This window comes from Eleutherodactylus coqui, chromosome 3 (assembly GCF_035609145.1).
Source record: "Eleutherodactylus coqui strain aEleCoq1 chromosome 3, aEleCoq1.hap1, whole genome shotgun sequence".
In the NCBI taxonomy this organism is placed as follows: domain Eukaryota; kingdom Metazoa; phylum Chordata; class Amphibia; order Anura; family Eleutherodactylidae; genus Eleutherodactylus; species Eleutherodactylus coqui.
In genome coordinates, this window is record NC_089839.1 from 65793193 (window position 1) to 65820955 (window position 27763).

Sequence of the window (27763 nt, forward strand, 5' to 3'; positions counted from 1 at the left end):
GACAGGTTGTGCAGGTGCATCGCTGCTCCGTTCCCATCAGTGACAGCGCTGGAGATTACAGAAACTCTTGAATTTGGTAATCTCGCTAATGCTCCATTTATTCAGGGACCAATCAGACTCCTGTTCTTGGGATCATAGTGGATAGTAGATATATCCTGTAGATAGTAGATAACTGTATATCTTGGTACAACCACTTTAATGAAGCAAAAACGATGATACGAATTTGGACATGTGGTACGGTATTTAAATTCGCAGCATGTCAATAATGGGAGCAGATTTTCAGTGCGGAATCCACCTCTTTAAATAGCGCGGTGCATTCTGCTCCATATTCTGCATCAAAAAACACCTCAAAATGTGGACCAAATGGAAACTCTGCTGCAAATCTCTGCTGTGTGGACATACCTTTATCATATGTCTACATGGGGCGGATTTGCCGCAGATTTTCCATGTGGATTTTCGGAAAATCTACAACAGTTACAGTAGCAGCAAAGTGAATAAGGTTTTAAAAATATCGTTCACACGCTGCAGAAAAAATCCATTCAAAATATATGTGGAAATTGACCTGCAAAGCATAGCACCGGATTTTGGGCGAATTTACTGTGCATTTCTGCCATAGACGTCAATACAGAGGCCGAATTCTGCAGTAAATTCCCACAAAATCCATGCGGAAAATACAGAGATAATCTGCAACTAATCCGCGACAAATCCGCCACAGAAGCTGCAGATTTGTTAAAGCACATTTTGCTGCAGACTTTCCGCACGGAAAATCTGCCCAGTGTGACAATTTTTTAACCCTTTAGGCTTCACTTTCTGTTTTGTTATATTTTTGGAGATCATTTAGAGGTAAAAATAACAAAAAATAATAATATACAATTCTACAATCTTACTGTATGTGCCAATCTTCACTTTACGCATCCAAGGCTGAAGTTAATTAAAATGTTGATGAAATATGTTCCCAGTTACTGCCAGATAATTGTATTGTATCTTCCTGCGGGTTACAAGTCACTGGGGCTGGATGAGTCATTATAAGGAGATAGAAAGGCTTGTTACTACAGCTATAATGCTCTATAATATGACCCAGATCTATTGTTTCTCAGCCATTGGCAGTAATAACTATGCGAATTACATTACAAAGCAGCAAGTTTAAAAGTGAGTTCTTTATCGTAAGACTGAATCCAATAGGAACGGAAGATCAGCTCTGGGGAATTGTATTGTAATTAACAATTTAACTGCTGACAATGCGCTCTTCACATTTAAAAATGGCTGCATGTTAATTAAAGGTTATTATTATCTCTCTGACCATACTGGAAAGTCAACAAAATCGCAAAGTATGAAGAACCCCTATGGTGAAGATATCAAGCTAAGTTCTGGTCCACGTTCTCGAAAATCTAGTGAGCCAATGATGAAAGCAATGTCATTGCTGAAGTGTGCTTGCCACGGGCTCTTTGGCAAGGCGAATGTCTTCCATTCTGATACATGAGAACATCTGGCCATGAATACATCCAATTATGCAACTGTCAAAAGCGATTGATTGGTGATTGGGCACGGAGATTGCTGAATTTAAACGCATGCCATTTAGGTCTTTGAACACAACACGGGCTTATAGCCATGACTGATGAGCTCTCGAGGTGCCCATATCGTTTGACAGCACAGCGCATATCGTTAGTCTTGCCAAGAAAATTGAAACATGATGGTTGCTCTACCGGCCTCATTTTAAGTCAACCAAGTAGGTGATAGAAGGGATCCGGGAGATATGAACAGAGACTTAGATTAATACATTGTAGTAATTCATAACTATGTGAGCAGAGCAGGCCAGGATGAGTTTTCAGTCTCGAATGCAAACATGGCCAAGAGGGAAATTGTTGAGCTTAGTTTAGCAACATTATTTCTGTTACTCCCATAGAAGTCAATGGGAGTTTCATAAACAGCATAGCTATACTGCTTCAGCAGATCCTGAGCTATCTATGCTGTCCATGCTGTTTGTGTTTCTACCATTGACTTCTATGAGAGATATGAAAACATTGTAGCTCAGCCGAACTTGACTATTTCCACCCTCCAAAACACCCCCAGCTGCCACATTCAGGTTTGCCGGAGGCAGTGGGGGCCAATGCAGAAGATAGGTGTGGGTCCCAGAGGTAGGACCCACACCTATCAGATTTTTTATGGCATATTCTATGGATATGCCATAAAGGTCTGAGATGGAAATATAGCTTTAAAAGGGGTATCCCAAAATCTAAAGTTATTCCTTATTCACAATGAGGAGCTGATTGAATGGAGTGGCAGTGATGCATGTGCATTGCCGGAGACAGATGAGTACAAGAGCTTGGCAATTTCCATCAGCCCCATTGAAATGAATCAAGTAAAGTCCGTGCATGCTCGGCCAGCACTCCATTCAGTCTGATGCCGGTCGGAGAAGCATCCCAGCAGTGATGAGAAGAGGAGGGCATGGAGCCTCCATTCTCAGGATTGGTGGAAGTCTCAGTGGTGAAACCCCCAGAAATCATGTAGTTATCCTTTATCCTGTGGATGGGGGATAACTTTAGATTTTGGGATAACCCCTTTAATCTTTATGCTCCATGATGTATCTTTTTAACACAGCTTCTAAGCATAGATTATAGTTGGTGTGATGAAATTAAATATGCATTATATTTTGGGGGAAAAGTTCAGAAATAAGTATTATTCTTGTTTCCCAGGAACAAATCAATAGTTCCTCCAATCAAACATCTTTTCTGCGTTACTGCGAAAATAATAGGGAAATAATTATGCGAAGTAAGCCATAAATTCTGGCAGATGCCATGGTTACAAAATAATTATTATAATGAATAATCAGCGCTTATCAACCTCATTACGTTGAAAGCCAAAATATTGAAGTGTGAGTCCATATACTCTATAGAAGTTCATGTTTTAGACACAGTTTTCAGAAAAAAAATGCAACAAAATGCTGGAAACGTAGTATTACACGGAGTCAATTCAAATGAATGGGCAACCGTGTAATATAGGCTTTTACTTATATGATTGTGCCTAGACCGTGTAAAATGCACCAAAATTTGGCATTTACTACTGTGATAGATTTGGCACATTTTTAGATTCTGTCTAGTGGCTCCTTGACATGATTTATAGAGGCGGTTCGTAGTGGAAACAAAAGTTCTCAAATATTCCAACTATAATCTAAAAGAAAAAAAGTTTACTACATAACATACTATTCCCACAGTAGTATTAGTAAAGTATTTGTAAATTATAAAGTATTTCTACATTATACACCATTATACAAATGTAAAGGGGCATTTCAGGAATTTACATAGTGTGATTCTTCTCAGTAAGAGAAACCAAGTGATTTTGTATATATGATACCTTTTAATGGCCAACAAAAATACATGATGTTATAGCGAGCTTTCGAACCTCTCAATGTTCATCCTTGGGCATAATGAAATAAATGTAAAGATGTATTTAATATATACACATCATCACATGGGAGGACATAAACATGGTGTACTTAATTTGCACTAGATAAATACCAGAGGCAGGATAAGAGGGCACAGACATGTTTGGATTAATAGCACTTAGATAAATACTATGGAGGGATGAGCATAACAGTAAATAATCAGTCCAGTGATAAGAAATATGAAATTTTAAAGTCTCTAAATTGATGTTAGGGGGTCAACATGCCACTGTGTTACCTCTGCTCTGGTTTTCTCATCTCTCATACATGAATGGTTTAACCCAACTGGAGCAATCTAGCTCCTTGACTGTCAGTTTTGCCTCCCATAGCTGGGCCACCATCACCACTCTATGCATTCATGAGGTAATACAAAGTACTAATATAAATACATAGCTTTACAGTGTGTTTAAATCTTAATGCTCCCATACTCTACATGAAAGCAGACAGGCATGTGACAGCACTAATCCCGGAATCCAAAAATGTATGTGGTGCTGTGGGATCCACTGCTATCCAAGATAGACCAGATATTGAAAGAGAACCACATATTGAAAGTACATTTGTTAAAAATCGTGCAATAATCTTTATGGGTGATTCTGCATCAAAATCTCCATTTTGATGTGTGGATTTAGGAATTCTGCAATCTCAAATTCTGCAACATTTATGCCGAATAATTCTGCCCATGTGAAAGCACCGTTAAAGATTATTGCACTGGTAACAACAAGTTTACCTTTGTATGGGCTGTGCTATTTCCATGAACGTCCTGCTTACCGCACAGTAGGGAACACCTTCTCCGTGTTTATATAAGCGTTAATCAATTTTCAGGTTAAAATGAAAATTACAAGCTGCAGAGGACTAAATTGGATTCCTAACCAGACAGCAGATGTTCCTGTTTCTAAATCAGCACAGAAAATGCTGCTTTAATTAAGAGCATAAATGGTTGAAAGACGTATATGAAATATATAAGCTACCAAGGAAAACAGGATAAGAAAACTCAGACTTCAAATCAAAATGCAATCAGCAGGTTGCAGTCATCGATATTAGAAACTCGTGTGTTGGCCATAGCCCCTTAAGGGGTTTTCCAGGCAACGCCGGACGTCAGTGCAGGGATACACCGGGGCCAGAATAGAAACCACCACTCCAAACTGTGTGTAGTGGTCCGTGCTTGTAATTGCAGTCATAGCTCTCATTGAAATCAATGGGACCCCAGCCTGCAATTACAAGCATCGTCCACTACACAAAGGTCAGGCTTCTACTCCGACTTTGGTGTATCCCGGCACTCACAGCCGACACTGCCTGGAAAACCCCTTTAACAATTAATTTGAAAAACACACACTTCTTTGCAGCACGGGCACATTATGTCTATCCTGAAGTGCAGTTCTCCAGCCATTGGAAATAGAATATGCCACTTACACACTTTAAAGGTACAGCCTTAGGGCTTATTCTTCACACGAGCATATATCGGCCGGCGTTTTCACGGCCGGCCGTCTTTACACCGGGCAGGAAAGATAGTCCTGGAATGATCATCCTGGCCGGACTATGGCTGCTGCCATAAGCTCCTATGGGAGTCAATGATAGCCGCTTGAGAAGGGAGGTGGAAGGGAGTTTAGCAGCGTGACTGATAAATTCCCTGCCCCTTTTTTTCTCCTCTCTGCACTTTGACACTGTTTGCAATGAGAGGCGGTGGGACGGGAAAAAGCTTAGCTCCTCCCCCGTCCCAACCCTCCCATTGCAAACAGCGGAGAGGAGAAAAGAAGGGGGAAGGAGTTTAGTAGTCACGCTGCCAAACTCCCTCCCACCTCCCTTCTCCGGCCACTATCTTTGACTCCCATAGGAGTTTATGGCAGTGGCTGAAGTCCGGCCAGAAAGATAGTTCCAGGACTATCTTTTCTGCCCGATTGGTTGCTTTTGCGCTGCAGAAATATGCTTGTGTAATCTGATGCATTGGGGTAGCGTATATTGGCCGGCCGAGAAAACGGCGGCTGATATACACTTGTGTGAATAAGCCCTTACAATGTGAGTCTGCTGGGGATTTTCTGCAGCAAAAAACCTCCAGTGGCAAAAACTGCCCCAAATGATGTTTGTTGCAGATTTCGTTGTTGAAATACTGAGCATAAGCTGCACATTTCAAACTTTGCAGTTTTTCTGTAAACTTTGGAAGTGCTAAACAATGCTATGTAAGTGCTTGAGTCAGGTCTTGTATATGTAGTTGGAAAATGTGCATTTGAGAAAAGACGGCTATAATTCTTTAAATAGACAAACATGACATGAGACATTGGTTTATGGGCCCTGATGAGCCCCTTGAATCTAGGGGTGAAATGTGTGGAAAAAAGGATGGACTTCGTTATCTGGGTATAAGGCCTCCCTTACAGGAGCGTGAAATGCACGTATTACCAGCGCAAAAAATTGCGGCTAATAGAACCAATGGTTTGCTATGAAAATGTCTAGTCAGGAGAGTTTTAAGCATGTAGAAAAAATCACATCTTAAAATAATAGGACTTGCGTGACGGAAATTCTCAGCTGCGCGAAAAGATAGGATCTGACCTATCTTTTGTGAGCAAAGTGCAGAAACTTCCATAGACTTCTATGAGAGACTATGCGAGGAAGCTGGCAAAGGCAGATTAATTCCCCAGCAGCACTATCCTGGGTTTCCCTGCAGGAGAAAAGAAGGAAATCCTAAGCAGTGCGATGCCGGGGTTCACCTGCAGTGGGCAAGAAGGAAATCCCCTGCTGCTGGGAATTTCCTTATTCTTCCCTGCAGGCAAAGCCCAGCATCGTACTGCTGAGGATTTCCTTATTCTCCCCTGCAGGGGAACCTCTCTCTCCACACTATGGGGTGGTTCCCCTGTAGCAGGGAGAAAGAGGGAGAGTGACTGTAAAGCTTCCCTGAGAGCGGGGCTAGAGGGAACCTCCCTCTAGCCCTGCCCTCTCTCTCTCGGGAAAGCCCTATAGCCACTCACATTCTTTCATTCTGCTACGCGGGAATCACCATATAGCAGGAAGAGAGAGAGAAATGAAGAAAAGCCAGGGAGAACGTCCTACTCTGCAGGGCTTCCCTTCAAATCAGCAGGTGATATCCCTCCAGCCCTGCTGAGATGAAGTAATGAAGGGGGCTGCCGGGGGCTTTACTTCACCTCTCTCTCTCCTACCAGAGCAGCAGTGCTTTTTTAAAGCAACACACAGTTCCTAATAGTGTGAATGGGCAATTTCACTGCTAATTAAGCTCATGGATTGATAATAGGAAATCGTTCATTGACGCTATTTCTCACACAGTTAGCCACGGTTTTTTAGCACGGCTAACTTCAGCGCGAATTTCCTGCTTGTGTGAATGAGCCCTAACAGTGTCATCGGGACTAATCTGATATTGAGTAATATCATACATTTATTTTTATTAAATATTTCTAGTCATCTTAGGCCTCAGGTCCACGGCACGCACGGATATTTCACATGGATTCCCACAGCCGATGCACTGCGGGTCATCTTATAATTATTATTTTTCCTTGTGTGAGATCGTGGATTGCAGAGTTTTTTCACGCGGATGCACTGCGGATCGTCCGTGCGGAAAAAATCCGCAAACCCACCTCCTAGCCTTTTCCCAACCTCCCTAATTGCTTCTAACCTTCAAATCTGCAGAGGATCCGCAAATGCATTTAAATGTATTTGCGGATGCACTGCGGATCCTGAGCATCCATAGAGATGAATGGAGCCAGATCCGTGCGTGATCCGCAGTAAAGTGAAGCATGCTGTGATTTATTATCCGCATGTGGCATCCACAAATCATTTAAAATGAAATCCGCAGTACTTAAATGAAGTGTGGATACCCAATGCTTCTCTTTGCGCTGCTAGAGCTGCGTATGACCTGCGCGGATTTAATAAATACAATCCACCTGTGGACATTGGGCCATAGAAAAATGAAAAAGCTATTTTTTCTAATATCCACCAATTGGATCACACATCTTTTATTTTCTGATCCTGGCTATATACCCTCCTCCTTTTCAATTAGGGTAAGGTAACATTAGGTTTCTGCGTGGGGTTGTCCTTTCCAGGGCAGTTACTCTACTATATCATCTACAAGCTAGTGTTTAGGATGAATTAAGATGCAAATAGTTTTTTTTCTATCAGAGCTAAATAAAAGTTATTTATTATTATATGCACAGTACTCCTTTCTGTGATTTTTTGGGGGACTAAATGAAAAGCCAGAATTGCTATCCAACATTTCCTTATCTCAGTATTACCACTCTTTGAATCAATTATTATGTCTATGAACAATTTCTGCAGCAGATCATTTGGTGGAACTTGTCAATTATTATTAAGCATGTTATATTCACCAAAGTTATATTAACAATGTACTATGTAATATATTACTATTAATGTACTAAAGATATACTAAAGATGTTTTGCCATATTTAATCCATTCTTCACTCATACAGACATCTGGTAACATGCTCTTTTCACTTTCTATATCTAGGTAACACGCTGCATAGTTGAAGTGCTCTCAAATGCTTTGGCAAAACCCAACGCTCCACCAATTGACCCAGAATGTAAAGAAATCCTAAAGAAAAGTAAGTATCAGCTCTGGTGTGGATATATTACAGAACACTGAAGAGGCAGCTAGCTTGTATACAGTGTGTCCAGGAAAATGACATAGTGAATTAAACTACATTTCCTTTCGGAATACAGTTATTAGACATTGTAATCTTGAGTACATTACAAATCATACAGATGAAGCGTTCCAGCTCTGGATAATTTCTTCTTACTGTAAAACCATTTATATCAAGTTCTTGGGATGTTTCTGAAAATATTATTTAGAGCTTTATAGGTGACACCATCATTACTTGTTCTATTGTGAGTTGAAAGTGGGAGTAGGACACAATGTTGGGAGAATTAGAAGCCTTGAGTAGTTGTTATATGATGGGGAATCATTTTCATTCCCCTTTCTATCACCCATGTGCTGAAAAGAAGAGATGAATTTCACAAAAAGTTCAAAAGGATCCAGTTTATTGCAAGCACCAAATGTTCCCTAATTCTCTGAACCAGGAGGACCTACAAAGGTCAGAGGCTAATGATCCATTATGCTGAGGCTTAGGGAGGTCCATCTGTGCCCTGGTGTCTCTCTCAGCTGCTGCTCAAGCATTCCCCAGGACTCAAGTCTAGGATCGCAGAAGGAAGAACCTAATGGCCACACATTTTCACCATAAAGAGGTGAACATATAGGACATAAAAATAATAAAGTACGGCCTGAGCAGCAGATTGGAACTATGAAGTTTCTCTTGTTGCTGCCAAGCCAGGAGGTTCAGGTGAAAGAAGAAGTGAATACACCCAGTGATTTCAGGCACCCACTATGTGAGCAATTCTAGGACACTTCTGCACCTTAAAATTTGAAATTACTCAGAAAATGGCCTTAATCTTGTGGCTGTTGGTCACTTATAGGGGATATCTTTAAGTCTCAATCATCTTTAAAAATTTTTTACCATGTGTAGATCCATTCCAAACAATTGTCTTTCGGCAACTGATAAGAAGAGATTCAAGAACACTTAATTGTATTTGTTAAAGCAAGAATCCACTAAGTTCAGTTAAAATCTATGTAAAATGTAAATTAAAGGAACTATCATGGAGCAAGATATCATAATCTATCTTTAGCGTACGTCTTTAATATCAGATCTGTGGGGATTCAACTCCTGACATCCTAGTCGATTCGCCATTTGGTGCGGTACTTAGGTGAGAACTATGGATTCTTTTTCGGCCAGTGATCTCACATTCATTGGTCACATGACCCTCTGCAGCTCATTCCCATTCAAGTGAATGTGATTGAACTACAATACCAGGCACAACCACTATAGAACGTACAGAGCTGTGCTTGATATACAATGAAGACGCTGCAGTATTCATCCAACAGCCATAGCCCCATCCAACATTAATCGCCATTTTTCCAAAAGTCGGACCCCTACTGATCTAAGTCCTGGATATTCCCTTAAAATATTGATCTACGTTTTCTGATTTATGTGTATTTGGTAAAGGATTTTTTTTTTCAGTTGTGTTACATGACAGAAAGCCTTATCTGTATTAACCTTAAAGGGACCCTCCATGCAAAAGCTCAAAATTGATATGTAAGTCAGTACCTACAGGAGATTATTAGCTGCTATTGATTTTTCCTCTTCTTTGCTACTTTTTTTGAGCTCAGCTCTATTAGGACAGAGTGGTGATTTGTGACAATAGTTTAGGACACTACCTAATTTGAAGTAGTCTGGAACACCCCCCCTGTGTCATTACTGGTTCAGGCTGCATCCACTGTGGCCTGAATCAATGACTAGACAGGGGGTGTGTCCCAGACCACTTCAGATTAGGCACTGTAGCAAAACTATTTTCCCAGATCACCACTTTGTACTAATAGAGAGGAGCTAAAAAGCAGCAAAGGAGAAAGATCTTAGAAAAAATATATAGCGACTAATAATCCCCCGTCGGTTCTGATTTACACATCCATTTTGAGTTCCTGACTGGAGGGTCCCTTTAATTCTGGATCAATTTAGCACTGATCTCTGTATTTTATGCCTTTAAAGGGGTTCTGACATGAATAATGTTTTTATGCTTTAGCAGCCATTGTTCCCTGGTCTGCCTAATGGACCCAGGGAACCCATGGGTTAATGGCTGCTAAAGCATAAAAATCTTATACTTACCTGTTCTTCTGTTGTTGTTGACATCGGGGGGTCATCTCCCGGCAGCATATTAGCACTTTCTGCTTAGGTTAAGCAGCCTGACTAGAGCCACCTGATTGGTGCACGCTGTGCAGTCACGTGGTGCCGAAGAGCCAATCAGGTGGCTCTAATCAGCAGCGCTGCTTAACCTAAACAGAAAGTGCTAGTATGCCTCCCGGCAGGCAGTCTTCTTCCTCCAGCAGCCGCGCCGCTCCGGGATCGCGCGCATGCGCAGTGGAGAGGTGCCCTCTGACAGGAGTCAGGACGGCCCGCGTCTCCACTGCGCATGCTCAGCACTCCGGAGTTCAGCAGGACGGACGAGCCGCCCACAGCAAGCACTGTGCGGTCCGTCCGTTGACCTCGGAAGTGCCTGACGGACGGACCAGAGCAGGAAGCGGTCTTTTTGACCGCTCCTGCTCTGCTTTAAAGGCACAGAAGAAGATGCCGGCTGGAGGGGACATGCCTGGCGATCGGGCCAGGCCAGGCAAGGTGAGTACAATTTTTTTTTTTTCATGTCAGAACCCCTTTAATTTCAGCTCTGGCTTTTGTCAGCATACAAAATTTGGCAAATAGATAACTTTGTATAAAAAGCCAAACAGATCTCCACGGAATAAGCAGCATTGCTGGAACAGAATACTTCCAACGCTCTCACTACTAGCAATCCCAAGGGCTTGTATTCGCCATATGTCATTAGAGACTGAAATGTTGGTTTTCTCTATTGCAGCTATTGTATATTAACTCCTTACTGTAATGTGTTACTTGCCTCAAAACCAAAGAGCACATAATGTTAAAATTTAATAGGATGGCTGTAATCCAAGGGAAAAAACAATCTACTCAGCCAGCCAATATTAACCCAAGGCGAAACTTCACAGAAGGAAGCCAGACAGAGTGATGACCGTGATTAGTAACCATTACATAGTAGTAATATTTGGCTGATAGTTGGCTTAGATTTCAGGTTGTAGCCCACATACAGCTTGAGATACCCTTTCCAATCCAATTTGTATCCTGGTTTTCCTAGGGGGCTTACTCTTTTTCTGCCGTTATACAACGGCGCTATATGCTGGCTAAAGCAAGTACTATACGAGGTGACACGTTGGATAGGCTCTGACAGCAGAGAGGCTGGCAATATACAGTAAGAGAACCCCAACGGACGTCTTCTAACATCAGAGCTGTACAGCCTTAATGGGGTTGTCTCGCGGCAGCAAGTGGGGTTATACACTTCTGTATGGCCATATTAATGCACTTTGTAATATACATCGTGCATTAAATATGAGCCATACAGAAGTTATTCACTTACCTGCTCCGTTGCTGGCGTCCCCGTCTCCATGGATCCGTCTAATTCTGATGTCTTCTGGCGTTTTTAGAGGCGCTTGCGCAGTCCGTGCTTCTGGCTGGTGAATGGGGCCGCTCGTGCTGGAGAGCTGGTCACCGCGTCGTCATCGTAGCTCCGCCCCGTCACGTGTGCCAATTCCAGCCAATCAGGAGGCTGGAATCGGCAATGGAACGCACAGAGCCCATGGTGCACCATGGGAGAAGACCCGCGGTGCACCATGGGAGAAAACCGCAGTGCATCCCTGGGAAAGGACCGGCGGCCATCTTAGGGAGAAGATTTTTATAACTCCATATTTCGTGAGTAGCAAGCGGTTTAAAAACCGCTTTAAATTGCTATTTTATGCCAGCAGGGTGACAGGGGGAATGGGCTAATGTAAAATGTTGATGTTTGCCGCGAGACAACCCCTTTTAATCATGTCTTCAGACGTCAGACAGTGGATTGGAAAGGGTTAAAGCAACCCTCCGGTTTCTGGAAATAATTCCCGGAATCGGAGGGCAGAGGAGTATATTACCTGCACCCGATCTTCTCCTTCCTCCTTCTGTTGCACTGGTTCTGGTCCCAAGATGGAGTCAGCCATTTTTGCACTACCTAATAACCCATAGTTCATTGGTAGTGATTGCGCTATACATGCAGAAATGCTGCAGTATAGAGCTCCTTCACGCAAGTGTAGGCGTTTTAACGGTCGCCTGCAAACGCCGTTGAATTGCGCAAATGAAGAAAGGACGCGATGAAGTCCTGAGCTAAATTAGCGTTTTTTTGTCTATTCATGCAGCTGGGTTCGAAATATTAGTGAAAAAAATATGTGCAGCCCAGAAATCCCTCGCTCGGCATAAATCCTCAGAATGACTTCAAATGCCTAAATAGAGGCACCTGTAAGCTTTTCCCAGTGCGGTAGCCCATGTGCTATTTTTCCTCGCCGGATGATTGTTCACTGCGCAAAATCACCCATGTGAACGAATGCATTGGAATCCAATGCCTCAGATGGTCGCGATTTTCTGCCGGTGTGAAAACGCGGTCAAGTAGCCGCGTAAAAATGCTTGTGTGAATAAAGCCTTTGAGTTACAATACAGTTAGGCCTCCTTCCCACGAGCGTGACGGGCTCCGCCGCGTAATATTATGCTGTGAAGCCCGTCACGGCGCCCCCCAGAGCCCTATACTTACCTGCGGGAGATAGCGTGAAATCGCTTCCCCGCCCACCGCCGCCGCGTCACCGTCCGTCACCGCCCACCGCCGCCGCGTCACCGGCCGTGTCACGTGCATATGGCGTCATATGACGCGCGGCGGTGGGCGGGAAAGCGTTTTTTCACGCTCTCTCCCGCTGGTTACAGCGGGAGATAGCGTGAACGGACGGCTTCCATTGACTGCAATGGAAGCCGTCAGTGCGTACAGCCCGTCCTCACCCGCAGAAAATAGAGCATGCTGCGGGTGAGGACGGGAGAAATCGCGGTGCGTAATTCCGCGGTGGAATTACGCATCGTGAGCATTGTGCTATTAGGTTCAATAGAAGGGTGCAACGCAGCGGATTTTTGCCGCGAATTTACGCGGCGTAAATCCGTTCGTGGGAAGGAGGCCTTAGAGTAGAAAATCTGCAGCGTTTTAAAAAAATGGGATTTGCTTTAATCCCATTTTCTTTAAAGGCTCATTCATAAGCATACGTACGTGTGCATTGGGGTGTTACGTTTTTTTGTGCACATGTGCATATTTTGCTGTATTTTTTGCGTGTGCAAAAAAACGCAAGCATACTCCTATTCATTTCAATGGATAATTAAGTTTAATGAGTCTAATGCTTTATTTCCATGCACAATACACATGAAAGTAGTACCTGCTGTTTTTTTTTTTTTTTGCATGGCCAAAATGCGCGTACAAAAAAACGCACATGACCGAAGCCATTGAAATCAATGGGTATGTTCACATCAGCATAAAAAATATGCCGCATATTTACGCAGGAAAATAGTGCATATTGAACTAATTAACTTAATTTGCCAATTTCGATTGTCCACGTCCAGTGGCGTCAAGGGGTTAAAGTTCATGCTGTCACTTCTCACTAGCACTAGCTGAAATGGGCCCATAGACTTTCAATTGCGCCTGTCTTTAGCTATCAAGCAGTGACAGCGCTTCAGCTGGCTCGTTACAGCAATCGGTGGGGATCTCAGCGCTCCAAACTTGTGACATGTCCCAATGACATTTGAAAAACATCATTTTATTGTGATCGTGCGTTCTGCGGGATTAACTGCTTCTGGATTACAAGTCAGTGGGGAAAAAAAAAAATGATACACCATATGGGATATAACATAATGTTATAGACATTTCCGGAGTTAGACAAGTGTGGAACATTTCACGTTGCCGAACAGAAGATTTTCTGACTTTGTATGAAGTTCCGTGAAATATAGCTCAGAGTAAAGATAGCAAAATTTCATTCTGTATCCAGGTTACACCGCCGCCTCCAGAATCAGACAAAAGCGTTCACAGATCTGTCTGCACTGAAGTATTCCACTTTATTCAGTCTGAACTAATTAGCTGTTGTGACGCAGAGCAAGAGCCGGGTTATTACTGTCCAAGCTGTAATTGCGCATTAAAGGTCCCCATGGAAGTCAATGGGGAGTGTGCATATGCATGCGCAAGACGATGCGTGAACACTGCGTAGTTCCACTGGAACAAGAACACATCTGGAACTAATTAGCCATTTCAATCTGTGCATTTGTTTGCCATGCACCAATGAACATGCCCTGTGCGCAATTGCGCTTACGTTCATGTGAAGCCAGCCTTAAGGATGTATTTACATAGCAATTTTCCCATGCAAATTCCATCTGCTTGCGCTAGGAAAGGACTTGGGTCAGGAGGGGTATCATCTCTCCTTAGGGAGAGCACCAAGAAGGTGAGTGAGGAGATTTATAACGCCATGCGTGCTCCTCTGGGAAATATGCAAATAAGGAAGATGGAACAATACCTCTGCAGCATCACCTATTGGATGGCAGCCTTCCTTCAGATCAATGCTTGACCCATATACACTCACCTTCTAGGTGCTCTTCCTAAGGCGAGATGATACCCCTCCCATCCCACATCATAGGACTCTCACTAGCTGAACCAGGATCCTACTGCACACTGATGAGGGGCAAATGCCCTGAAACAGCTGTCTGCATATGGATTCTGGCTTGATTTTCAATTCCCAATCACTGTTCCATAAGACCTGTATAAAGGGTGAAGCATTGATTTGAAAGAATGCTGCCATCCAATAGGTGGTGCTGCTAGAGGTAATGATCCATTGTCCTTACTTGCAGGGAAGGACTTCGCATGGGAAACGAACCCATTATTTTCAATGGTTTTATACACACAAGTGATTTTCACTCACATCAATAGTGCAAGATTGAAACATCACAGCATTTCCTATTTTGGGGAAATTCTACTGCGAGAATAGGAGCTTGTAAAAAATGTTATCGCATTCACATGACATGCGATTTAAATGCAAGCGCAATGTGTTTATTTAACATTTTAACTATTGGAACAACTTGTGATTTTTTTTTTCCCGCGCATAAAAAAATTCAAGCAAATTTGATGCATATTGTATGTTTTGGTATAAAATGTATTGCATATGCTTGATAGTTGCATGTAAGCAAGTGTGATATACTAAAGGGCGGATTTTCTAAGACCTATTTTGCACACGTGTAAAAAGCCTAAATCATGTACGTTATTTGCAACATTCAAATTTTGCAGCAAGTACAGCATATAGCTTTCCCTATGATAGATTTGGCATTATGCTGACATAATTAGCATTTTCTGGTCCATTCACATGACTGTGTGTGATGTTTTAGCGAAAGAATACATCGAAGTTAGACGCTGTTAAACTGCCTCCCCCTTCCTTTTTTTTCCAGCTCCCATAGGAGTCTATGAGGGCCAATGGCGTATATTGGTCGAAAGATATAGCAAGAACTATCTTTTTACCCAGCGTATAATAGCAGACGCGGATTTCGGTCGCATATGTTCTATTTTATACAGTGCAACGTTTTTGGCACCGCATATTCGCCCATGTGAACAAATGCATTAGTATCCAATGCCTCAGATGGTCGCGTATATCGTCCAGGCGTGCAGATGGCGTCATTGTATAATGGCAAGAAGAGAAAGCCCCCTAGGAAACCCTGAATCCAAAATTGGATTGCAAAGGGTTAAAGGGATTGTGCCAAGTTTAAAACATATCCCTTATTTACCGGGTAGGAGATATATACAAGGTGACAGTAATCAAAGTATCCCTATTCAGAGATGTCAAGAGAAATTTACTGTGCATAACTGAACCAAACATGGTGATAATACTATCCAGGACATGCGGATGTGATCCATGTGAAAGAAAAGTTAGCTGCAAATCTACAAACCCTACAAAACAGGATATTTAGCATTGTTTACTGGGCCATGTTTAACTGTCTTGCAACAGCCCATGTACTGCTTGCCCCTTGCAGATTCTTCATAGATCTCTCAACAACAGCTGTAGCAATGTCTTCTGTTTGTCTTTGATATTTTTTTCACATGGATCAGTTCTGCATGTCCCGGATAGTATTGTTACCAGGTTTGGCTCAATTAAGCTCAGTAGATGTCTCTCTACAAAAACCTCCAAATAGGGATGCTTCAATTGCGATGTATCTGATTCATAGGGGTCTGACTGCTGGGACCCCTCTAAACACGAGAACATGAGTTCCGTGTCACCCGGTTTAAATGGAGCAGTGCTCATACGTCTCTGCTGTCACTCCATTCTTCTCTATGGGACTGCCAGAGATAGCCAATTACTTTAGTGCTTGACTATCATTGGCAGTCCAATATAGACGAATGGAGCAGCAGCAAGACATGCATGACTGCTGCTCCCTTTAACCCCTTAGTGATAACCCCATAGTGTTTTTACATCCTGCAGCTGCAGGACATGTATGGAAGGGGATTGTGCTGCAAACTCCCTTCATACATCGCGGGTGTCAGCTGTTTCTTACAGCTGACGCCCGCTGGCAACAGCCCCAACAAGCCACATTGCAGCTGTTAACCCTTTAAATGCCGCTGTCAATTCTGATGTTCGGGGGTCCCGTACGCTCCCCCTGCGATGAGATCACAGGGAGCTGTGTGGGTGTTATGGCAGCTGGGCCTGCCTATCAAGCCATCCCTGTGGGGTGGCCTGATACACTGCTTGTGAAATTGTAGTATGCTGTAATGCTACGGTAATGCTACAAAATAATAAGTTATTGTGTGCAGAAGATAAAGACAGAAAATTTTAAAAAATTAAGTATCTTAAAAAAAAATACAAGTAGTACAGCAAAAAAAAACTGTATAAGTTTGGTATCGTAGTAATCATACTGACCCATAGAATAAAGCTATTTTTGTTGCGGTTTATGCGTCGTAGAAACAAAACTCACTGAAAGATGGCGGTATTTGGTTTTTTGCCATTTTTCTCTACTTAGAATTTTAATAAAGTTTTTCAGTACATTACATGGTACGTTAAATAGTACCATTGAAAAATCCAACTCACCCCACAAAAAAAACAAGCCCTCATACAGTTAGATCAATGGATAGATAAAGGAGTTACAATTTTTTAAAAGGGGAGAAGAAAAGGGAAAATAGAAAAAAACAAAAAAGCTTGATCACTAACGGGTTAAACGGGGGGGGGGGGGGAGAGAACAGCGGTTGTCACAATCGTTTAGGTTCCCAACATTTGGACCCCCATTGATCAGATACCCCTTATCCTTTTAATCCTTTCCAGTCCAGTATCGGACATCATCCAACATTAAGATTTCCCAGCATAGCTCCTATGTCCGGCAAGGTCTGACACATGTTTCTAACACTATGCAGAAGAGAGCTCCATCATGTACCGCTCTTCTGCATATGTGTATTACAGTATGCAGGAGACAGGTCCGTTATTGGAGTTCTCTTCTGCATATGCATATTATAGACAGGGGTCCGATGTTGGTAATTTTGAGTATCACCAAATGTAATATTTTTTGAAGAAGAACCTGTCTCCAGGTTTACATTGTCCGAACCGCAGGCAGCATGAGCTTGGGACAAGCATGTTCATTGCAAGCATGTATGTTTTATTGTAAAACCGTGTAGCGCTTCAGAAAAAAAAACATACTTTGAAAATCCACTCTGAATCAGGCTTGGAGTCATTGGCTGGCTGCCTATATGAACAGATCTGTCCCTGTTTGTGTATAGAGAGACACGTGTCAATCAAACCAATCCAGTATGAGTTTACAAACAGAAGTAGCTATCAATCGCTGCTTAGGACCGCCTACTGGACTCCTAAGATCGGAAAGAGCAAACATGAATATAGGGACGGGTTCTCTTTAAATAATTAATCAGACTGTCCCTGTAAAGCATCTTTTAGACGGCCCTGCTCTGACACCATAAAGCCACTAAATTGATGAAATTGGTTATTCCAGGTTTATGGATTTTTTTAAACTTGTGCTAGTTACTTATTATTTGTTTATGTGATCTGTTTGCACAAGTTGATATTACTTATAAAATGTAATGTATATGAAGAGTAGGCGTCCTCAATTATATCCTTTCTTATAAACCCAAAGTGCTATAGTATTTGTAGTCAATGAGCATAGATTCCAGCAGAGAGAAGTAGGAAGTAATATATATTATATATTTGGTAGCCAAATGTGCATATATTTGGCCAGGCAGGGATAGAAGTATGGGTTCTCATTACACTTAATAGCCCTTCTGTCTAGTGGATTGATACATACACCGATATTTTTCAGAGCGTGTTATTATCACAAAAGTAGGTAGATGAGTCACTGTTCTATTACATACTGTTTATGAAGTGAGTTTATTAACTTCCCATAATGCTTTGCAACTCATCATAGCCTACCCATCTGTAAGTCACTGTAGAGAGAACTCTCAAAACAAACACACAAAAAAAACTGACATTTTTTTATGTCTCGTTAGCAAAAATATTATTTGTTTGAGTCAACTTTGTACTTTTTTTGTATCCATGTGTGGGTTTGTAATGAAGCCAATGATTAATATCATGATTATCTCTGTGAACAATTCCAATTTAGGTTTTCTTTTCATTACTGCTAACATTAGAATTGATTTAAATGCATGTTCTTCCTTAGATTTATTATTTGCTGACTTTTTAATGTTACCTTATTAGAGATGACAACTGTCTTCATTTGCAAATGTAATCTCCATTCATATTTATCAGCTACGGATTGATTATAGATTAATTAAGCTAAATTTTTGACATTTTAATGATTCTGAGTACTTGAGTTGACACTGCCCTAAAGGTTCCCATTCAATTCCAATAGCTGTCAGCAAAACATTCGTTCTGCCAACAGCTATTTCTCCCGACTTCACCATACACAAGAATGCTTGGTTTGGGTGTTTTCCATGGGCACAGGTCTGGCTGTGGCTTATCTCCAGGAACAACAAAAGGACTGGGTGTTGTAAGTCAACATACCCGATTCTTCTTTTCCCTACATTATGTGCCAGCAGAAAGTCAAGAAGCTGCCATAGAACATACAAGAGCCATCCAGTCCCGCTGAAATCGGAGGATCGGGATGACTTTTTGCTAATATGTATTGGGGCCTTTAGTGTCCAAAGAGGAATAACCTTGACAAACAGGGAATCTTCATTATTTGTTCTAAAATCTGACTGTTTAACATAAAAACTAAAAGAAAATGGGATCAAAATTTAAAAACAGGGACGAAATATGTAGTGCAAAAAATTAGAGAGAGAGACAGAGTGAGAGATTCCTTTAGTTGTTTATGGTGGGACATGGCACTTAGCATATAGAAGCGTTCACGACTGATCATATAGATAAATGTACTGATTCCTATAGTAGAGTTCCAGGATATTGGTAGGATGTATTACAGAGGGATTGAAAACTTATTGATTGAATTATTTTAAAACTTCTCTTTTAGGCAGTCAACACAGTTTAGATGAAAAAGATGAACAGAAGCAGTATGAAACAAAAAGCATTAAGGATTTTGACAGTATGGATAAACACCCATATGAAGGCAATGAAGAAGTTAAACACAGTCAAGTTTTACCAAAAGAAGAAAATGAAGAGAAACGGCAACATGCAGAAGATAGAAGCAAAGAAGAAAGGGAAGAAGAAAAAAAACACGTAATAGATAAAGAAGAGAGCACTGGACACTCCAAAGAAAGGGATTTTGGTGATAATGATGATGAAGATGATAGAGATGACGAGGAAAGAGGGGATCACAGAAACCAAAGTGAGAAAGAAGAAATTGAAAAAAAGGGTAGATACAATCATGATGGTTCACCCGAGGCAAAGCATGATATTTTTGACAAAAAAGTTCACCAAACAGCTAAAAGTGTTGAAGAATTCTCAGAGGAAGACGAGGAACCAAGACACTTAGAGGAAATCTTGAAGAGATACCCTATAAGCCCAATTCCAAAAGAACCATTTTTCCACTCAGGCAAATACCATGCAGCTCGCTCTGATGAAATCTCTGAAGAATCAGATGAAAAGGAAGAAGAAAGAAAAAGAAGTTATAATCCAAAGCATAATGACTTTGCCCAAAGATTCCTTGATTATGATGACAAGCGAAGTCACCAAGAAGAACAGAGGAATCATCTTCCTTCTGATGATGATACATTTCACTACAGGGGACAAAAGTCAAACTATGGTCAAGATTTTTTTGAGAATCACCTGAAGAATAATTATGAGAGAAGACCATACCATGAGAAAGAAAGTTCTGAGGAGTCAAGAGAGAAGAGGCGCCACCACCAAGAAAGTGAGGAAGAGAAAGACAATCATGATAGCAATGAGGAAAGCAATGAAAGAGACTTAATGGGACATTATTATGAAGACAAGAGACATCATTTAGAAATTAAGAGATGGCCAAGTCAGAAAAATGCACAACCAAATTATGGAGAAAACGGTGAAGGCAGTGAAGAGAGCGAGGAAGATATTGAGAAACGTCATAAGGATGATAGACTAGCAAGACAAGAGCTCTACAGGAAACTGAAACATCAATTAGGGGACAGTGAAGAGGATGGATCATATAGGCAAGAAAAGAAGCAAGAAGACAAGAGACGCTATATAGGTGATGAAATGGTGGATGAGATGAAAAGATATTATCCAGACTTGCCTTATGAGCAAAACATAAGGCATTATAATGAAAAAAATACAGATGACTCTATATACCCCAGCAATGACAAGCACAAGAGACGTCATTCCGAAGAAACAAGGTCATTCACCAAATATACCAGTCGTAATGATCCCTTCAGGTGGAAAAACAAATATAATGAGAACAATGAGAACAGCGAAGAAGAGAGAAAAAGAGAATTGCAAAACAAAAATCTGTTTCCAGAGTATGATGATTTTGAATTATGGGGTAAAAAGCAATTTCCGGATGACTTAAATCATGAATATGGGGGGAAAAAAAATCCCCTCAAGATCCCCAAATCTGAAGAAAAAAGGCAATACGACAGAATGGATGAACTGGCTCAGCTACTTAATTACAAGAAAAAATCTGTTGAGTTTCCAGATTTCTATGATTCGGAAGAAATAAAAAAGCGCCATTATAATGAACGGAGCAGACTGCACCAAAGGCCTTTAACAGAAGAGGAGGTAAATAATGTACTACTTTAAAGTTCTCTATCTAAATATTTTTTTGCAAAAATGTGATAAATGTGGCAATAAGAACCCATGCATAGAGCCTTATTATGGATCCATGTTTATATAACCGTCTTCCATCTTCCTATTTGCATACATTTTCCAAAAAATTATGAATGGCCTCATAAGTCTCCTCACACCTACTAGATGTTCTCCTTAAGGAGAAACTTTACCCACATCATAGACCTCCCATCCAGCTGGGCCTGCAACCTACTGCACATGGATGAGGTGCAAAAACCCCTGATATTCTCTGTCTGTACATGGTTATCTTTTCCTTCTGGAGAAGACTCTTGTTTTGGCTTATATTCCTGGTCATTGTTACAAGGCTTGTGAAGAGGTCAGACATTGACTTGCAGGAATGTTACTTTCTACTTGCTGGTGCTGTAGAGACATTGTTCTGTCTTTCCATTTGCATAACCATAATTAGGCCACCATCAACTCGGGACATTCTGTTCCTACTACCCTACTATACACCGATGTTTTTCCTTGCAGACTTATTTCACGTGACAACACATGCCTGCGGATTCCTAATACGGAACTCTACGGTCTCTTTTTTGCCATCGTACAGAGTCTGTGTAATTAGTTTTGCCATGTGCATGAAAAAGGTAAAACTAGTTAGTATAATCTTCTGCACTGTCCGCATGGTGTTCCCATTCTAAACATGGCTGCTGATGAAGGGGCATGTGATTAGAGCCATGCATCAGCGGCCTCCATTGAATAACATAGTGCATAGTATGGGAAACTAGTGCTAGCACAGTGCCGTGTACTGTGTTTTTCAATGGAGGCCGCTGATACATGGGTCTGATCCCGAGACTCCCCATCAGTATCCATGTTTAGGATGGGAACACTGTGTGGGCAGTAGAAGAGGCTATTCTAACAAGGGGGTAGTGCTGAGAATGATCCCACATGCAGATGGTAGATAAAAATTCCAAACTTTATTCCATGCGATTAAAAAGCCACCAACACATATTGCATACCACTCATGCGTTTCAGACGGAAAACTTTTCTTAACCCTTAGCAAACCAATTTTGGATTCAGGGTTTCCTAGGGGCTTTTCTCTTTCTGCCATTATACAATAGCGCCACCTGCTGGCTAGAGCCAGTACTGTGATATTGGACATGCTGGAGAGGCCCCCGACAACAGAGCGGCCAGTAATATACAGTAAGAATACCCTGTCGGACGTCTTCCGACATCGGAGCTCTACAGACTTCAATCAGAATGTCTTTAGATGTCAGACAGTGGATTGGAAAGGGTTAATCAACTACAATTAAGAATGAGTTTCTGTCCAAAACATTTACGTGGTCTGCAACATATGTTGGTGGCTTTTTAATCGCATAGAATAAAGTATGGAATTTTTAGCTTACCATCTGCATCTCAAGTACAGGACTTATGTCAAGGTTGGATCAGGATCTGTGCACGGCAAGTATTTCCTTGGCCTTGGCCCCTAGGAGCTAGCTTCTTCTTTTTCTCATGGCGGCGCTTAAATGCAGGTAGCAATATATTAGCTAAGTGGCTCATAAACAGTAGTTGGCAGTCAATCTGTATGAATAAATATAAAGCGGTCAATGCCTTTAAAGGGGTTGTCCAGTTGTAAACTATTGATGGCCTATCCTCAGGACAGGTCATCAATAGTAGATCGATTGGAGTTTGTTGCCCAGAACCTCCGCCAATCAGCTGTTCACCAAGCCTGCCCACTTGTGCACTGAGCTGATTTCTGCAGGAAGCAGATGGCTCCATTCTTACTGCAGTGGCCAGGCTTGGTATTGCAGGCCTAGTTTCAATTCATTTTAATGGTAACCTAGCCTGCAATAGCAAGCCTGGCCACTGCTATAAGAACAAATCTGTCTGTTTCCTTCAGAAATCGGTTCAGTGAACGAGCATGCCGAATCAGTAAATAGCTGATCCCGAGTGAGTGATCCCTGCAAATCCACTATTGATTATGCGTTCTGAGGATAGGCTACCAATATGGTAGAAGAAAGAAGGTTTCATCACCAACACAGAAGGGGGTTCTTTACTGTAAGACTATGAATCTCTGCCTGAGGAGGTGGTGATGGTAAAATCAATGGAAGAGTTTAAGAAAGTACTAGATGTCTTTTTAGTGCACTACAATATTACAGGATATAGAAATTAAATAGTTGGAAGGGTTGCTGATCAGGAGATCTAGCGCCTGCCGGACTTGGAGTCAGGAAGGAACCTTCTCTGAAGGGTGTTGATCCAAGGATTATTCTGACTGCCATTATAGAGTAGGGAAGGAATTTTTCCCTCAGGGTGGGGTAAATTGGCTTTTGCCTTATTGGGGTTTTTTTGCCTTCCTCTGGATCAACATTGGAGGTGGAAACAGGCTGAACTAGATGGACAATGGTCTTTATTTAGCCTAGAATGCTATGTTACTATGTAATAGTTTATAACTGGGCAACCTCTTTAATGTCTTACAGAGCTTCCTTGGCAGTTCTGTTTGACCTGAAGACCTGACTTGACTCGTTGCTATAGATGTGCTGCTTGAAAATGCTGTGGTTGTTAGGTGTTGTATCTCCAGCTGTGGTTGTTAGGTGTTGTATCTCCAGCAACTGCTTGGACAAACTAAGTAAATCGTGGCTGAAAAAGCAGAATTAGCACAACAGTTTCAAAATAAAGAACATAATAAAGTAACACTGCATTGAAAAGCAACATAAACGCAAATGAAAAATCTGGATACAAAACAGTGATAATGTCATTTATTATCACCAGTAGATTGTAGGTAAATGTTGCACGTCCTTTTTTGATAACTTACATTTTCAGTGGACTAGTCAGCTCAGCTAGGGAAGAGAATAGGCACCAAGTCATTTGCTGTTCTCAGCTCAGTGGCAGTCTGGCCTTCAGCTGGAGCCATCTGTTCATAGATATGGTTATTAAAAAATAATTTACGTCCCATCAAATGGCTGATTAGCTCGGAGACTGGAATGAGGCAATATATGGCACCTTCCATTCTTCTGTGACTCAGTTGGATACCAAAATTAAAAATTAACAAAAAACGAGAGTAACATTTGTCTTTAATTATAAAATGTTGCATTATTAATCATGAATAATGTGAGCAATATTAAAATGACTGTACAGGTTAAGAAAAACAGGAATGGAAATCAATGAGAGCTGCTTCTGTATCAACAAGCACAGCTCCGACCCCGTTTATCCCGACATGGAAATCCCCAAATGCCTGGTATAAGAGTAACGGTGGCCATACACATTAGGATTTGATTGGCCAAATCTGCCGATTTCAATAGGACTGAACAGTCATCCAAAGAGTATGGGGGATTCCAGGCTGTCTTTGAATTGCAGAATTTGAGAAAGATAAAGATTGAGCTGTTTGATTTCAACTGTTCAATCCTTTTCCCCCTGGGAGATAAGCTACTGCCAGAAGTGTCTGAGAGCAACTATCTTAACTCCCTACTAATGTTGAGTGAACTGAAACAGTATAACCCTGTTTTGGGTCGAATTTTGCTAATTCGGTGCAAACCTAAACCTCAAGCTTTTCATCTTCTTTATTAACTTTGCCTTAAAACAGCTTAAAAGTGCTGAGACATTCCTAGGTGACGTAAGAGTGTTACACTGGGCTTTTATAGCTTTTAGACAGTTTTATAGGTATTGGTGAAGTTCTGGTTAGTTTGAAGGAGTTCGGACTAAAAGAAAAGTTTTGCCCAAACTCAGCAAACTAGCTGAACCGAACTTTTAAAAAATTGGCTCATCACTATTCCCTACATTCACAACACATGCACATTAGGTTGAGCCAAGCATGTATATGAATGGGTTGTTAGGCAGGATAGCTGTTAGATGAATGAGCGTTGACCAACAACTATTTAACATGTAGACTTAGAGGTTCTTGGGTCATTTCACCTCAGGGTTTCCCCATTCTAATGAATATTGTGGCTCACTGCTCTAGGAACATCTCTCATGTGCTCATTGGTTCAGTGTCAGATATACTTTAAGATATGCTCCACATTTGTTACATTTACTGTTTCTTTGTCTTACAATTTCATTGACATTTTGTATCTGCCTGTTACCATTAAAGACACATTTAGAGAAGGAATCCATCAAGTGACTGAATTGATCAGCTAGTAAGAGGAAACAGAGAAGTCAGCCTGCAGCATTAATATATTGTTCTGTCAAAATCACAACGCAATTCAGAGCATGCAGTGTAGATGTAATGAGAAGTGACGGTTAGTATTGAAAGTGACAACCACTGCTCCAATATCAAACTGGTTGTCACCGTGCTTCTCCCAAGTGTAGGAAATGCTGACTTGTAACACAATTTATCACTCTATGTGTTTCTGTCACCCCTAAGGAGCTATACGATTGTCCCTATTACTGATTTGTGTAGTTTGGAATGGCAATATGACCCATACTGTATCCTTGTGTGCCTCTGATTTTATATAGAAGGGTTGTCTATCGTAAACCATGAGTAAAAATTTGTAAGTCAGGAAGGGTATCGTTTCTCCTTAGGGAGAGCACCTAGAAGGTCTTAAGAGCCTTATAAGGCCATCCATGCTCCTCTGGGAAATATGCAAATGGGAAGATGGAACAATACCTATAGAGTGCCACCTACAGGAAAGCAGCATCCCTGCAAATTAATGTCAGACTTTTAACAAGCCTTGTAACAATAACCAAAGCCAGAATCGTCTCCAGAAGGAAAAGATAGCCATGCACAGATATCTATTCAGGATGATTGCCCCTCATCAGTGTGAAGTAAGCCTCTGGCTTGACTGGTGAGAGGCCTACAGACATGGGTGGTATGTTTTAACATATATCATATTACAACAGACAAGGAGGGATCATCGGGCAAAACAATGGATCTGTATAATGGAACTATAGAGACTTTGTGATCCGCTGCGCAGAAACCATGCTTTATTTACCGATTTTGCTATACAACTATAGTTTTGACAGTGTACAATATAACACTTGATACAATCTATCGCTGCATTCTATTAGATCTATCTTGTTTGTAATGTTCTGTATTTCCTCTGTAGGAGAAACAATTGGAGAACCTGGCTATTATGGATCTGGAGTTGCAGAAGATTGCCGAAAAACTTAGCAATAATCGACAAGGCTGATATAAAATGAGCACCGATACCTGATGCTGAAAGCGATACTATATCAAGCTGAAGACATTCCTACATTCCTTGTCACTGCCTCTTCAACAGAGAATAAAATTTATTTAGTCAAGACAAGCAAAATGTAGTTCATTGTTCACAAATAGTATTTTACACTGTTAACAATGTCTGTTCTGACTTTTGCTGTTGATACAAAGATAAATGACATATATTCATACATATATAAGAGACATTTTACTATGCTTGTGGAATTGTTTTTGTGTAATTGTACTTTAATACATCTTTGTCTTGAGATTTGAAATAATAAAAGCAAACAGAATCTTGTTCTGCAATTCTCATTATTTCACAAGATATCTTGATAAACAATGATCATTCCATTAGGAACTATTAGGTAACATCTTATGATCATACGTGGTACCACATGATGGCTTCCTCATGATCTGCTCTCACCTCTCCTCTGCACAGCAGAAGTCAACACTTGACAGTCATAAGTAAACGTGGTGACTTGAGTGACTTTGACCAGATTGTTGGTGTTCGGAGAGGCGATGCCAGTATTTCTGAAACAGTTGTATTTGTTGGCTGTTCCACAGCATCAAGAGTGTACCAAGACTGGTTGGACCATGGATAGGTATCCAAATGAAGATCACATAGCGTCAGGCCAGAGGCAAGCGTTGTATGGCATGTCTGGCGTGCTACAGTGGACTAGCTGACCCAATAATACAACAATGGGGAAATCATATAAATTTCCGCAATTACCATGCACTTTACCTTGCATTGATTGGGCTTCTACATATAGAGAAAAGACGGTTTTTACACCGATATAGAAGGGGGTTCTTTACTGTAAGAGCAGTGAGACTATGGAACTCTCTGACTGAGGACGTGGTGATGGCAAATACAATAAAAGAGTACAAGTGGGGTATGGACGCCTTTCTTGCGTGTTAAAATATTACATGCTATAGTCACTGATTACTTCAGAAGGGTCGGTGATCCGGGGATTATTCTGATTGACAATTTGGAGTTGGGAAGGAATTTTCCCCCTAAAATGAAGAAAATTGGCTTCTACTTCATTAAGGTTTTTTGCCTTCCTCTGGATCAACATGGGGGTAATAGGGTGAACTGGATGGATGTTTTTTTCCTCTTTGCCTAACATACTATGTTATTCTGTAAGCCTCATTCAAATCAGGTTTATTTGTCAAATTTACAAACTTTCAGCTTTTTGCAAAAAACAATCCGACAAGAACAATTTAGAAAGCTCAACAAAACTCATATAACAAATGTTTTCTCCCAAATCTAACACAAAATGCCACTTTTAACCCTTTCCAATCCACTGTCTGACGTCTTCCTACATTCTGATTGAAGCTTGTACAGCTCCAATGTCAGAAGACATCTGACAGGGTATTTTTACTGTCTGTTGCCAACCACTCCGCTATTGGAGCCTTGCTGGTGCACACACACACTGGCTTTAGCCAGCAGATGGCACTGTTATATGACAGCAAAAAGAGAAAGCCTTTTAGGAAACCCTGAATCCAAAATTGGATTGGAAAGGGTTAAGGGGGTTGTCCAAGTGCAGGACTATTTCTTAACTATGGATGCAACTGTGTTAAA

The 27763-nt window shown here is 41.3% G+C and overlaps 1 protein-coding gene across 1 annotated transcript in view; it reads left to right on the forward strand.

Annotated features, from left to right (window-relative positions):
- CHGB (chromogranin B) overlaps positions 1-26481 on the forward strand; it is a 54287-nt gene extending 27806 nt beyond the window's left edge. Inside the window, exons 3-5 of the mRNA XM_066595674.1 lie at positions 7905-7998; positions 19354-21032; positions 26075-26481. Coding sequence (XP_066451771.1) covers positions 7905-7998; positions 19354-21032; positions 26075-26158 — 1857 coding nt within the window. The 3' untranslated portion in view covers positions 26159-26481. The remainder of the gene's footprint in view (positions 1-7904; positions 7999-19353; positions 21033-26074) is intronic.
- Positions 26482-27763: the final 1282 nt, after the last annotated feature.